This window comes from Lepisma saccharinum, chromosome 4 (genome assembly GCF_977018435.1).
Source record: "Lepisma saccharinum chromosome 4, izLepSacc3.1, whole genome shotgun sequence".
Taxonomy (NCBI): domain Eukaryota; kingdom Metazoa; phylum Arthropoda; class Insecta; order Zygentoma; family Lepismatidae; genus Lepisma; species Lepisma saccharinum.
The window spans coordinates 113,512,517-113,528,328 of NC_139232.1; the positions used below are offsets into that span (position 1 = coordinate 113,512,517).

The window sequence follows — 15,812 nt, forward strand, 5'->3', positions numbered from 1 at the left end:
TGCAAAGAGAAAGATATTTCAAGTCAATTATTATTAGTAGTAGTGCAAAGCAAGATATTACAACCAGTTAAAACTGTACTTTAGTTAAAATTTATTACAGTTTACAGTGTATTATTGTTCCTATTTAGAAGACATCAACTGAAGTAGCGGAATAGATTATTCCTCAGTCTCCGAGTAAGTACATTGGGAATCATTGCCACCATGTTATTAATATGAAATATTTATGGGAATATATGTGGAATGTATGTACTGTTGCTTGGTCTAAAGCATTGTTTCTCAACCTATGGAGCACGACCCACTGCTGGGTCCCAAGGGGGCGTTTGGTGGGTTGTGAAGTAGGGCTCAAAAATGTATTTACTGTGTTTTAAAAACCTACTGCATTTCAATTACTAAGATATATTGCTTTAACAATTTTAATTCACATAGTCTAAACTCTACATTTAAATTATCCAAACTCTACCATTGGCTTTATATCCCTCAAGGTGCAAGTTCCTTTTGTTTTATTGCGATTTCATCAAGCTACGAATGCAATTTTAACATGGTTCGATTTCGATTTACTTCTGTTGAATTTTGAATTTGAATTCAAAATTTTGGGTGTGTCAGCACTAAGGCTATTTTGCACCCGTCACATTATACGGGGTCCAGCCCCTTATCGTTACAATTCACAACTCTAACGTTGCAGAACTAAAATCATAAAATATTCTGACTTTCGTTAAAAGCTGAGGCTGTAAAGGGGCACTCAGCACACATAAGGACAAAAGAACAGGGCAATACAAACAAAATTATACTGGCCATGGGGCCAGTCGCCAGAGCCTCGTTAGTCTTCAGTCCAGGGTGTACTACGTGGAAGGGAGGTTGACTATTGGGTGCACTACATGGAAGGAGCACCCCTTACACCCCGATTTACTTCTGTTAACACATACTGCAGAGTTTTAGCGATTACTTAAGATTTTCTTCAATATATGCTTTTGTAGTTATGTTAGACAAACCAGGTTTGGTTTCTTTACCATTAATAAAAAAGTCCCTAAATGCATTCTACTAAGATTCCGATTTACTTCTACATTAATTCCCCACTAGTCTACAATACTTACAGTTGCTTATCAATGGAAAATGCATTGTCCATGGGAAGTGTGCATGCTTGCGTAATGTAATTTTTAAGTTGTTTTTTTCCATAAATAAATTTTGTATGACAATGATTGCCAAAATTATATGATAATTAGTCTTCCTGTTAAGATAATTTTTTACAAAATCATAAAACAATTGGAACCGTTACCTCTCTCAATTTAGTTAGATGTTAGACTAGAGTAAATTAGTATTTAAATTACATATTTACTTTCCTAAAATGAAGTATGTGTAATTTGTTTAAGCAAGCGTAAAAGAGGGCTTCTTAAAAGTACTCAATGTTAGCAAACATATGATTATAAACTGGGTGCACATCCCTACAATTTATTCTGCCGGTGCCAAATCCTTATTGGTCCCATGAAGTGAAATATACTTCAAGGTGGGTCCTGGTCTGAAAACGGTTGAGAACCACTGGTCTAAAGGCACAGTGTTTAACACTAAGTCATAAAATTAAAAAAAAAAAAATGTTCAGAGAATTAAAAAAACATTTTGAAAATTCGTTATATCGGATACACATTTCTTCATTTTTACACAAGAAACTACTTACGGAAATGAGTTTCTCTAAGGTTTCCAATGTTCGTCCAAGTATTTTCTTTCATCGTGGAATCTATTTGACTGGGGAATCATGTATTTTTCAAGAGAAATATCTCACCGATGCACAAGTGCCATTCCTTTTGTTACGTGAACCGGATGTCAGTGTTTCCAACCCCCCCTTTTTTTTAACTATGCTTGCCTAATCTAACCTTATCAGAAATGGTTCGTGGGGCTATCCGTCAGCTAGCCGTGCATAATGTACAATTTGCACATGTGACGAACACGATAGTAAGTATTTTTCGGTGATGAAGTTTTGGTAAATATGCAATATCACCCGGACGGATTTCTTCAAATTTACAGGAGAAAGTACTTACTGAAATGAGTTTCTTTAGCATTTTGGACATTCTTAGAGGTATTTTCTTTCACGGAAAGTAGAAACTTCATTTTTGAATGCTGCCGAACAAGAATTAATCACTTTTTACGTAAGAAATTGGCATTGCCTGCCACATTATTCCGTTGTTTCCATTGTGTGCGTGCAGATGGCGAGAACGTTGAAAGTCACGTGATCTCTGCAGTGTTTCCAAACGTGCCTTTTTCTTACAAGAATTTTTTTTTAACAATGCTTTCCTAACCCTGCCGGAAATGGTCCGTGGAGCTATCGTGAATGTTTTTTGGGGCTATCGTGAATGGTTTTTGGGGCTATTTATCAATGGTTTGTGGGGCTAGCATGAATGGTTTTTTGGGGCTATCCGTCAATGGTTTGTGATGACATAATAAACACGAAATTAGGTATTTTTCGGTGAAGAGGGTTGAAACACTGCATACTAACTCCAAATCGACAAAACACAAGCACGACACGTGATGATCCGTGACGAGTGCACGCCATATTGTGTATTACAGAAGCGGAATAAGTAAGACAAATAATCAATCGTAATATGAAAAGTTGACACTTTTTTATGGAGAAAGGCATAACTTCACCTTAAATAATGTACCGCAAGGCAAAATAGATAAGTACCAGTGGTAAAATTAAAGAAATACATGAATGAAAGGTGTCCGAGCGTTATCGCATATTTACCGAAGTTTGGAAACACTGGATACCTACAACGGTAGTCAACCTCTGGGCTCGGGTACCCTTTTCTACACCCTCGATTTTTCGCACATTTCAAATATTCTCGTTACGAAAATTAGTTCTTCATAAGAAACGATGTTTCTAAATAGCGCGGAAAGTAATTTTTTTAGATCTACGTGCTAGGAAACTTACGTTTTTCAATATTTAGATTCCTTATCAGCCATTCCGGGTAAAGAGGGAATTATACCAAAAAAAAATAATAATCAAAAATATGTTCTATTTGCATGCAATGAGTAGATAAAACTTCTCATTTAAGCATTCTGCTGAGATATTTTGAAAAATAATATATTTGATATGTTTTATTGTTACAAGAAGAAGCTGCTTTTAGTTGGCAATACATGGCCAGTAGCATTCACTAAGTTGGCAACTCCCTTATAGACATGCAGTTCAACTGTTAACTCCATTCTCAGGAAGTTTACTGCTGAGTTTATGTTTTGAGAGTCTACACACTGAATTTCAGAGACCAAGGTGAGTAAATTTATGAATTAAATGTAAAACAGTAATTAGATGTACATGGTGTAACATCCGTGACAAAAAGAAGATACTTTTTAAAAAATACAGAATTGAACTAAATTTGCTTTTGTCAAAAGTAGATAATGTTGACATTCTAGTAAAATACTTGCATCCTACCATCTTAAAGATATTATCTGAGTTTAAATAAGAATAAAATAGATGTCACGGATGTTACAAGTCACGGATGTTACATTTCTATCACCACTGATACTTTTAGGTTTGGGTTGTCTAACTTTATGAACTATAGTCCATGTTACATAACCTATTACTGGTATAATTCAGAGAGATTTAAAATATATTATTGATGTGTAGAACTTGATTTTATTAAGTCATAGAGTAAAATGAAATTATTTTTCTTCGTTCCATCTAGAATTTATTTTTTATGTTATAATGAAATGTCCTTAAAATCAGTGGTAGCTAACAGAAACATAAAATAACCTATAATTTGGTCCAAGTTTATGTTTTCTCTTGTTGCAGATAATGCCACCTGCAAAGTCTGCTCCTAGAATGGCAAAAATGAGAGCTAAAATGAAATCTGAAAATCCAGAGAGATGGGCTGCATATTTGGAAAAGGAGAGAGAAAGAAATAGGTTAAAAAGGCAAGAAGAAAAGGAAAAGTGTGCAAAAGACAAAAACCTTTTGAATTTGAGGAGAGAAAAGACTAGATGAGGGTACAGGAGTGGAGGAGGAAAAAAGCCGAAGCGATGAAGACCAATACACCGCCAAACCCTTCAGCTTTGGGCTCATATTCTTCAATAGCAGTAAAATCACTACTTTGTACTGTTCAAAATGCTGAAGAATTCTTCAAAGTCACTGAAGCTCAATGTAAGTCAACTGAGGTTCTTTTTGTAACCAAGAGACAGAAGAAACTTCAGTATTTTTGAACAAACGATGGGAGTACGTGCGAACGGCACCAGGAATACAAGAAATACATCAAATCAAGAAAAATTGATCTGAATCATATTCTGATGACTGTGATGATGATGCATCTGTTGAAAACAACATAAATGAACTTGGACATAACTCGAAAACCGAAGAATTAGACCTATGTGAACTCAATGTGAATATTGTACCTGAGTATACGTTCAAGTCTGCATCACTGGTCATGGAAAGACTCAGGTTTGCCATAACTATGTTGCAGTGTGTCAGACAAGTGTTTTGCGAAACAGTGGTGATTTACGTGTGATCTTCTTGAAGCAGTATGGAAAAACTGGCAATTTATTCGTACCTAATAAAGAGGATGAAAAATAAATAAACATTAAGCAGGTGGTCTGCATTCTATCTAATCCAACTATAACGGAAAATGGAAGTAGAGTTATCTATGATTTCAAAAGCAAAATCTGCTTGTAGGATTTTTATTTTTAGGAAAAGTCTTTAAAATCCTATTTGTGTTATAATAATTACAAATTGGATAATGACCACACAAGACTTTTCTTCAGTCCATGGTTTCTTCCAATAAATAAAATTATTTGCTCTGATTTCTAATTAGACACTTAATTATGTGTCACTGCATAATTGTGTTAATTATACCATGTAATCTTATTAATTTAAGAAAGGTAGAACAGTACAAATCTTAACTGTCTGTCATATATTGTCAGATGTAACATCCGTGACGAATTCCATGTAACATCCGTGACATGAATAAAACAATTATAAAATCAATTCCTTTTCGTTTTTGTGAATTAATAGATCAGAACTAGAATCTGTAAAGCTTGCAGATCAACACAATGAGTATAAAATGAATTTTGTCTCAGGCAGTAACCTGGATTTTTAAATTTTAGTTCACAGCCTGTAATGTGAGTTCACAAATTCTGTGACATCCGTGACTGAACATTTTTTTCAGTTTCCGGAATAGTAATACATTTTACTCAACGTAGTTTTTTCTGTAGGGAGGTCATCACCATTTACTGTGTTTCATGTTTAAAAAAGTTCACAAAATACATTTAATTTTAATGTTAAGAGCTTTAAATTAGTAAAACTGTAACGTCCGTGACAACTGGAATGGCTGTTATGTAACGTCGAAACGGTTTTGCAGGGATTTGATCATGGTGCATCTTGGATTCATGTCACAGGCGCACGTCTGAACATTTTCTTTTTCTTCTTATCTTTGACTTGTGCAATGGGATAATTTGCAATTTTTTCTTGTTATGAATGACTTGTGCAATGGGATAATTTGCGATTTCAATATATTATTTATGTAATTTATTGGCGGATTGTATATTTGAGACATTGCAATTGTTTTGGGCGACTTTAGACATTGGAATTGATTTGTGTGACATTGAATTAGTACAAAAGGACTAAATATGAGATTGACACACGTTCAACGGATGAAGGACATAGAGGGCTTTGTTCGACGAGACATACGGGACATTGTACTTGACTTACAGGGAGATGGTCTGCTGCCCCACGAACCATTGGCGCGTGGATAGGTTAGTTCAGTTAGGTTGAGATCGATAGTTAAAATTTGGTGTCGTGTTAGTATCACGATCTAGAAATTGGAAATAATTGCGAACCATTTCAAACGACAAAATTTCAACTTTAAACGGCTGTACAGTCGTAAATACTTCTTTCCGCGCTCCAATTTTTTTCTTATTCACAAATAGGATCAAATAATGTTCATAATGAAAAAAAAAATTTTCAAAATTCGAGGGTGTAGAATAGGGTACCCGACCCAACCTCTGCCCGCCATATTGTGTGTTACGGAAGCGAAAAAAGGAATAACAAAAACTACTATCTATGTGAAAAATTGTGTTTGTTTTCGTGTAAAAGGCATAATGACATCTTGAACTATGTTCCGCAATACCCACAATTGTTAAGTACGAACCATGCGAAACAGAAAATATCCGATTTTATGTGTCTCCGATATAACGAACTGTTACCTAGATCACTGTCTATAGTACCACTTCTTTTTTGACTCAGTGCCAAATATCTTTACATATTCATTATACCTTGGCATGAACGGTTCCCATATTTATAGTCACACAGTTACAACGAATAACTTCCAACTTTCATAACAACAAATTTCGCATTTCTCTGCTCGGTGGGCCAGCCCACCATCACACAGGTGATCACCGGTAAATTTCTCGCATCCACTATCACAAAATCTTTTCACAGAATAGCAGGGGTAGGGTATGTGTTTACTTCTGCTCGTCGTGGTTTCAGTTTAAAGCATAGACATACTACTACAAGATGTTACAGCTGCGGGTTAAAAATGGTTGACAGTATGGCGGCACTGGAAGGTCGTTTCCTCGCGACCACCGACGGCAGCACCGTCGGGGAAAAAACAGAAGACGAACGCTATGCGCAAGGACCCGCGGATTGCTCGAAACGACAAAACACTATCGTGTTCCGTACCATTCGCGTTCCGATACTTTCTAACCGCGTTCAGCCGATTTGCGCGTATAATAAATTATACGCGCAAATTGACTAAACGTAGTTAGAAGTGGCGGAAATTAATTATATGCAATGCTTTCGTTTATTTACAAACTTTTCGCATTAAAATTGATTTCTATCAAACAAAAATAAAAGTATACGAAAATTATATGGAAAACGTAGTATTACCAAAACTTCCTGAAATTGCATTATTACTTTGAGCGGAAATATATAATATCCTCTAAAAGCATTTTTTTTAAAAAAAATCTACATCATACGAAAATGACAGTCTTAAAATAGGTAACTTTTTTTTCTTGGGTGGAGAAATGGAATGAAATAAGTATACAAGAATTCAGAATGATTTATGTCATGTTAATCCATATTTGCAAAAAAAATATGTTCCTGATTGATCCTTCGGCTATACAGGATTGTATTGCAAGATTTTACACAGATGAATAAAAAATATTTTCTTTGCCACACATTAAAACGGAAAAAAATGACTGCGTACAGCAACTACGCTCCATTCGATAATAAAAATTCCAATACTGTCAGGGATCAGATCCAGTGGCGTGACCAAGGGGGGGGGGGGTTGGTGGGGGTTTAAAAAAACCCTTTGGCCCAGTATTCCTAAAAAAAAGAACATCAAATGCAGGAAAAAATGGCAAAATGAGTGCTGACTACTAAAAAATGTATACCTAACCCCCTCCTTTCGGAAATCCTGGGCACGCCACTGATCAGATCACATACCTTAAGGCACTTATTAGAAATAGGTTAGTCTGTACAGAAAAAATATAATAATTACTAAGAGAATGCTCGGAAGTTTTCTAAAAAATCAAATAAATAAGAAGTACTAGGTTGAATGCTACGAAAAGGTTCAGCCTTTAACACAAATTTACTGTCATGACACTGACCATTAAGTTGAAGTGAAATTTCATATCTTATTTTATCAAGTGCAGCAGCACCTACTATACATATATGCTTTTTATACTGACAGAAAAGTATGAATTTTGGAAAATTGATTGTTTTTCCTTGAAGACTTCTTTCAGCATTTAAAGCAATTGAAAGAATTAAAACCCCTAATATTGAAAATTAATATTTCTACTTTAATAATACACAGAAAATGTTAAAAATAATATCTACAATATCTCTTACATAAAACAGCTTATTTAAAAACCAAATACTCATCATTAACTAAATAGCTGAACATGAATGAAGAAATGTTGATTTATTTCCCTCGCCACGATGAACTTTGTGCCAGCTGATACAAGACTTAAACAGAGAAGTGCCATATTTATTTCACTTCCCACGTCCAAGTCCCATACCGGACTTTGCATTTGTATCTCTTCTATCTTGATGCGTGCATGAAACATGCACACAGGTGGATAATTCCTAGAAATTAAATAAATGCTCTATTATGTATAAAAAAATACTACTCCTTTCATTCCAAATATGTACAGTGGGATTAATATTCTTGCATTTTCATGTTCAAATACTATTAAAAAAAATATCTACTAGGAACTGCCCAATAGGTAACATTGTTTCCCTGATGACACTAACATTTCAGTAGCCAACATGCTAGAGTGCTCACCACATAAATGAGAGTACACTTTGCAAAAATAAAGTCGACCGAAGCTATGGCAAACAAAAATTATGTACTTAATGTACTCACTTTAAGAAATGCAAGTCTTCATTATCAACTTTGGTTGCTTTATCCTAAGGACATACGAGCACCATTACAAAAATGAAAAATTCATATTGGACCTTGCTACTCCATACCTCCTTTCTGTAGTTATTACGCATAGTTTTATAACATGATCAACTAGTATATAATGAAGTACAGCATAAACAGTGTGCAGCATAGACTACTTACTTTCATACTTCTCACTGGACTTGATTAACCTGTTATATCAGTAACTACTGTACTTTGTGTATCATGATACATGCATGTTACTCAATACAAAAATGATCATCTTGAAATAGATAAATTGTGGAAATGATCATACTTTGAAGCGTTGTTTTTTTTCCACAGAAAGGTTTCTCCGAACTGCAAAGTTATTCTCACAGTTGTTTGCAATACTGAAACCACCTTATCATTCTCTAATATAGGTTCTAAAAAAAAATCACACAATGGGAACCATGATTTTCAGTAATTATTCTGAAAATAAAAAAAAATGTGCAACTACATTCATGAAGTGTTGAGACTAGCAGAACAAGTTATTTTCACCAGTTTTTTTTTATTATTAAGTACAAATGCTATTACATTTCACACATTGTCATTTTTTGCAAGTTAAATCACTCAACTAACCATATTAGAGCTTAACACAAATTAAAAATGATGATTATTATTACCACTTTTTAGAGAGAGCAGTCATACCACATGGGTACTAATCTGATATTCCCCGCACAGATTTCTTCATTTTTACAGAAGAAACTACTTACGGTAATAAGTTCCTGTAGCATTGTCTAACATCTGGAAGGTATTTTGTGTGAAGTGGGAATGTTTCATAGCGCAAATTCAACCATTAACGCATAGCCCCACGAACCATTTCTGGTAAGATTAGGTTAGGTTGGGTCACGTATAGGTTACAATAGTTAAAAATTTGTTTAGAAAAAATATGCGTAGCCCCACACACCATTCTCGCATAGCCCCACGAACCATTGACACATAGCCTCACAAACCATTTGCAGAAACGTACCTTCTTCAGTTACAACATTTTTTTTTAAAAAAAAAATGCAATTACTTTGATCAAAAAAACGTGAATATACGTTAAAGAATGTTCCGCGAAGCAGATAGGTAAGTTCAAATGTCAAAAATTGACAAAACTAAGAAGTCATAGGTGTCCGGGGAATATCAGATTTTTACCAAAAAAATGCAATTACTTTGATCAAAAAACGTGAATACACGTTAAAGAATGCTCCGTGAAGCAGATAGGTAAGTACAAATGTCAAAAATTGACAAAACGAAGAAGTTATAGGTGTCCGGGGAATATCAAATTTTTACCATCACATGGTACAGATGATTATTTTTTGAGACATAGAACCTAACAAGCAATGCAAAACAAAATCTTACAAGAGAACGTGAATGTGTATACAATAATTCCCACATTGTGAGGAATCATGAATTTAGGTGAAAATAGCACAAAAACGAGGTTGACCACTTGGTGAAAATAGTAACTGAAAATATGCTGCTTTCAATACAAAGTTGCATTTTCCTCAAGTGATCCTAAGTATTATATGTACATAAAAAAAAAAACATTGAAATTAGTGCCCCCTGAGCATACACTTAATTTTTATACGTTTTAAGTAGGTTAGAATCATTAGGTTTAATTATCTTATTATTTCCTCGCGTGTGTATAAGTATAAAAGTAAGAGAACCAAACCTGACCTACCTAATCTAATACGAGAAAACATAACATCGCAGATTAACTTATACACATGGAACTTGGGTCTTACAAAACGACGACACTGAACAGTTCATAATATTATTATCTTTAAACAACGAATGGTTTACAGTTATTTACAAAGTTCGTTTTCGATATTGAAAACCAGTCTGTGCTGATATACGAAATGAACGGAATTTGGTTGGCGATATTTCTTTTGAAAAATGTTGTGATTTTACGCACTGATTTCATACAGTGTATATGATAATTACGTTCACATTAACTACATTAGGTAAAACTTACCGTATCTCCACAAACATATTCACAAGTATCAGACGACAGAAATTCAAAATTTACGGAAGCAGATCGACCGGATGAAACTACTTATCCAAATTAGAAATTAAATATTGTGTAAATGAAAGAGTTGTAGAATACGTACATTGCTGGTACTATTTGTAAATATTACACGTATTCTACTCACATTCTCACAATAAAATTTAGTAGAAGAAACGGTTCGTGAATATGGACACGAATTTGACTTCAGCCGGTTCGCGAGGAACAGTAGAAACACAGAATACTAACTACGGTCAACCAATCTCCCATAAGACTGAAACAGCCCTGGTTTAAAGTTTGCTAACACGTGACTACGGAGAATCGATGATACCCATGAGCTCACCGACGGAAAAAAAATCAGCTGCAGTATTGCAATAAGGTAAACACTGCATTCAAGTAATAGTCAATTTAATTTGCAAAATCGTTTACAAAATAAACGCAATAACAATATTACTTAGGGAAACATCATCGTAAAAGGTAAATTCTCATCTATAATAAACACGAACACATAATATTTTTATGTAGTGAAACTGGAAATGTTAACAAGGGATATTTTAGAGTAATGGTTAAAATACTGATGCGACGCGATGAGGTAAAAATATTGCCAACTACTATTTTTTTTATGTAATATTATCTTGCACTTATTTAAGGTGTTAGATGTTTACACGTAAGTATAATTAGAAAATGTGGTTGTATAAATTTATATATATACATATGATCCTACATGAATTAATGTCAAAGCATAAAAACAGACATTTAAACAATTTCAGTAAGTACTTTGGGGAGAAAATCCTGTGAAGAAAAGATGATGAAGTTGGCTATATTGGTAAGCGATTGAGACATCGCATCGCATGCTGTATTCCTCCTTCGAGCGTGGTCGTTAATCTGTCGTCATTGTCTTCGTTGTTCCAGAAAGTACGATTTTCGGTGTACCTCGTGAAAAAGTAATACACGCGATATAGCCATGGCGTTACACGTTCCCAAGGCTCCTGGATTTTCGCAGATGCTAAAGGAAGGAGCTAGATATTTTTCTGGTCTTGAAGAAGCTGTTCTGCGGAACATCACTGCTTGCAAGGAATTCGCCCATACACTTCGATCGGCTTACGGACCAAATGGTATGAATAAAATGGTAATAAACCACCTGGAGAAACTGTTTGTGACCAACGATGCAGCAACCATTATACAAGAGTTGGAAGTTGAACATCCAGCAGCGAGAATAATTATTTTGGCATCGCAAATGCAAGAACAAGAAATAGGTGATGGAACTAATTTTGTGATCATCTTCGCTGGTGCGCTCTTGGAAGCAGCCGAGGATCTACTTAGAATGGGGTTGACACCATCAGAAATAGTAGAAGGATATGAGACAGCTCTGGAGAAGGCGCTTGGTATTTTACCCACTCTAACATGCTATGAAATGAAGAATTATAGAGATGAACAAGAAGCACAGAAGGGTATTAAATCAGCTATTATGAGTAAGCAGTATGGGAATGAAGAGTTCATTTCTAAGCTTATTGCAAAAGCTTGCGTTTCAATCTTACCAGAGCAAACTACATTTAATGTAGACAATATTCGTGTATGTAAAATCTTGGGATCTGGAGTGCAGAAGTCCGAGGTGGTGCAAGGTATGGTTTTCAAGAGGCAGATTGAGGGAGATATTATCAAGAAATCCCAGGCTAAAGTTGCAGTGTATTCATGTGCATTTGATATAATGCAAACAGAAACTAAAGGTACAGTGTTAATTAAAACGGCTGACGAGCTCAAGAACTTCAGTCGAGGTGAAGAAAATATGCTGGAAGATCAGATCAAAGCAATTGCGGATGCAGGAGTATCGGTTGTAGTTGCCAATGGAAAGTATGGTGACATGGCACTGCATTACATCAACAAATATAACATCATGGCTGTCCGCCTCACAAGCAAGTGGGATCTTAGAAGATTGTGCAAAGCTGTTGGAGCCACTGCTTTACCCAGATTAACTGCTCCAACTCCTGAAGAAATGGGTTTCGTGGATTCAGTGTTTGTTGACGAACTTGGAGACACTTCTATTGTAGTATTTCGCTTGGAGAGCAAGGAATCCCGCATAGCTACAGTCGTGGTTCGTGGATCAACTGATAATTACATGGATGACATCGAAAGGGCAGTGGATGATGGAGTGAATACATTCAAGGGGATTACAAGAGATGGAAGATTTCTGCCAGGAGCAGGAGCTACAGAAATTGAACTTGCACGTCAGATAGCATCTTATGCTGATACTTGTCCAGGTTTGGAGCAATATTCCATCAAGAAGTTTGCTACTGCTCTGGAAAGTTTCGTCAAAGTACTTGCCGAGAACACTGGCGTTAAAGCCAATGAACTGGTTTCTAAGCTCTACGCAGCACATGAGGAAGGTAAGAAGAATTCTGGGTTTGATATTGAAGGGGAAGGTGCAGCAATAAGAGATGTGTCAGAAGCAGACATTTTGGACTTGTTTGTAACAAAATACTGGGCTCTGAAGTATGCCACAAATGCTGCTTGTACCATTTTGAAGGTAGATCAAATTATTATGGCCAAACGAGCTGGTGGACCAAAGCCAAGAGCTGGTGGTGGTGGTGGTGGTGGTGATAGTGATGGTGAATAGACTTTGTGACTTAAGCACAATTTGTGTTAAAAATTTCATACCAGTAACATTTTTTGCACTTTGTTTCAAGGTCGCTTGTTCTCAACTTAAAATGAATTTTGCAATCAATCAATGTTATATGTTCTTTTACATGCTCATAACTGTCACTAAATCAAATTGCTTGTCTGATGTTAAAAAAAGTAGTTAAAAAAATAAAGTTTGTAACAATTGTTTACTAAGAAAAAAGCCTTATTTGTGCCTTGTGTCTGGTTACTTATCTATGTATAAAACAAGGAGAGGTAAGATTGCTGATAGAAGTAAGCTTTGCTGATGCAAAAATGGCACATATAAATCATTATTATATGTACATATACTTTGTAGATAGTGGAATAGACTGTTAGTTTAGACTTTGGTACCTTTTAACTTCTGTACTCCTTCAAGAAAATGAAATAGGTAAAAATTTACTATCCTTCGGACACCTCTAATTTTTTCGTTTCTTCAATTTTTGACATTCTTACTTACGTATCAACGTTGTTTTGATGAAATTTGAACTATGTTTCCTAACCTAACCATGCACCAATGGTTCGTGGGGCTAGCACCAATGTTTCGTGGGGCTAGCGCCAATGGTTCGCAATTATTTCCAATTTCTAGATCCTGATACTAACACGACACCAAATTTTAACTATGTTTCCTAACCTAATGGAACTAACGTATCCACGTGCCAATGGAGAATTAATTTTCAACGAACAACATGAATTTCAGCTATGAAACATTCCCACATCACACAAAACACTTTCCCGATGTTCGACAATGCTACAGGAACTTATTACGGTAAGTAGTTTCTTCTGTAAAAATAAATAAATGTGTCCGAAGGATAGTAAACTAGTACCATGAAATATTTTCCATGGTTTATGAACGTTTTCAGTTGTTTTGAGCTCGCAGAATGTGTTATTGTGAAGTAAAGTATGCTTGTCACCTTAGCATGTCCCTGTAGGTGAAGCAGAACAGCCCGAAGACTTAGCACAAGTGAATATAGCACACAATATGACATTCCACATCAGCAATAATTTTACGTCATTATGTGTGCAGCTGATAGCAATTTCTGACATGTTCTTTTGCTATTTTAGTGTGCATGCTAATAAAAAGTCTGAAAAGTACTCTGAGGTGGCAGGTTTTTGCTTATGGAGATACTTTGAGATCGAATATCTCCATTATGTGTGTTTTCTGCACTCTGGAACTAATTTTATATTACGTAAAACATAGAAATCTGTCTCTTTAAAAGAAAACATAATTCTCAAGGGGGTACAGTGGGTTAATGGCCCCTAAAGGTTTTAGACTTATCAAGTATTACAGGTAAAGTACAAAAGTCTTAGAATAATCTGACATGTTTGTAATTTTTAAATTTGTTTACTGAATGTCAATTTTCTCTTATTTTAAGTTAATCACAATGATATGGATGAACTATTAGACAAAAGTACAAATGCAATGTGTGTGCCTTGACTGGGATTTGAACACATAATGTTTGGATCTTTAATGTGTCAAGACAACAGTAAACAAGCAATTTACAATTCAGCAATAGTTTTTTATTGCTTTTTTATATGATTGGCAGCTACACTAATAGATAAATTGTCCATTGCAATTTTCCATATTTTTTTCTCGTACTACTAAAAATTTGTACTGATAGGTGATTTTCCTCTGCTGTTTTTTTTTTAATTTTTTAGCTTCACTTTGTAAAAAATAGAAGGAATGAATATAACGATGCACAATTTATCTATGTTACCTTTGCAGAATGTGTACATAATTTAATATCTGACTAAGGTACATATCTACCTTACATGCAAGGTTGATATTAGCTGGTGAATTGTTATGAAGTTCTTTTTATAACTACTTGTTTCCTTACCTATATCTTGTACGGTCATGGACACTTCTGGGTTGTAACGATCCCATTGAGACTCAATGGGGTTGTTAAAACCCAGAAGTGTCCGTTACTGTTCATGCACTTAATAGATAGATGTCTATTAGGGATGGACAATATCGGAAATTTGATATCGCGATATATCAAGAAAATATCGTCACAGACGATGCAATATTTTTTTCTGTATCATGATATTGGCGATATATCGTCGACACGATAAATATCATGACTATATATCACCGACACAATATACAGTATATTGCCAAATATTGTGATGATATATCACCAACACAGTATATATTGCCAAAATATCGTATTCATAGCCCCCCAATTTTTTCATGATTGTGCATGGCCACTGATCCCATACACAGGACAAAATCTTAGAAGAAAAGTTACGCTTCACCCGGGTGACCAGAATCTGCACGTGTCCCATAGCTGGTGTCCAAAGCGTGATACCTTAGACCACAGAGTGGGACTGTATTATGGGATAGATTTTATGAAAATGGCTATAACTTCAACCAATGTTTTTCTCTGATATGTCACTTTCACATGTTAAATTTTTGTTTTGGTTAATTATTGCAAGGTGCAACAATTAGGGTTCACTGGAGACAATGGGGCAAAGGTTCAATGTTTGAAGTTATGGGCATTAGATATCTTAAAAGAGTGGTGTTTTATCATGCTTCATTGCATTATTATTTTTTGCCCAAAAAGCTGGTATGTTTTCAACGAAACTGCATAGTTGTGGGAATGTACTACCACTACATACATTTTTTTCTTTACCTTTGGTCTATTGTGGTGGCCAAAGGGGCATGTTGAATGTAATTTTGATTTTTTAAATTTCAATTTTCTTCTTCCTTTAATACTAATTATTTGGAGGCAGAATGTATACATTTCACCACCTCTAAAAAGAAAAAAACAACC

General features: G+C 35.1%; 2 protein-coding genes across 4 annotated transcripts in view; one reads left to right on the forward strand and one right to left on the reverse strand.

Moving 5' to 3' along the window:
• LOC145986789 (sorting and assembly machinery component 50 homolog B) overlaps positions 1-6,508 on the reverse strand; it is a 32,895-nt gene extending 26,387 nt beyond the window's left edge. For all 3 annotated transcript variants that reach the window (XM_083121216.1, XM_083121215.1, XM_083121214.1), the window contains exon 1: positions 6,247-6,508. In XM_083121216.1, coding sequence (XP_082977342.1) covers positions 6,247-6,267 — 21 coding nt within the window. In that variant the 5' untranslated portion in view covers positions 6,268-6,508. The remainder of the gene's footprint in view (positions 1-6,246) is intronic.
• A 4,719-nt stretch (positions 6,509-11,227) lies between these two features.
• CCT8 (chaperonin containing TCP1 subunit 8) lies at positions 11,228-13,238 on the forward strand. Its single transcript, XM_083121217.1, has one exon. The coding sequence runs from the start codon at positions 11,348-11,350 to the stop codon at positions 12,995-12,997; it is 1,650 nt and encodes a 549-aa protein (XP_082977343.1). The 5' UTR covers positions 11,228-11,347; the 3' UTR covers positions 12,998-13,238.
• Positions 13,239-15,812: the final 2,574 nt, after the last annotated feature.

Bases quoted from the DNA above. Each gene is read 5' to 3' on its own strand.
- CCT8 (XM_083121217.1), top strand. From the start codon at position 11,348: ATGGCGTTACACGTTCCCAAGGCTCCTGGATTTTCGCAGATGCTAAAG.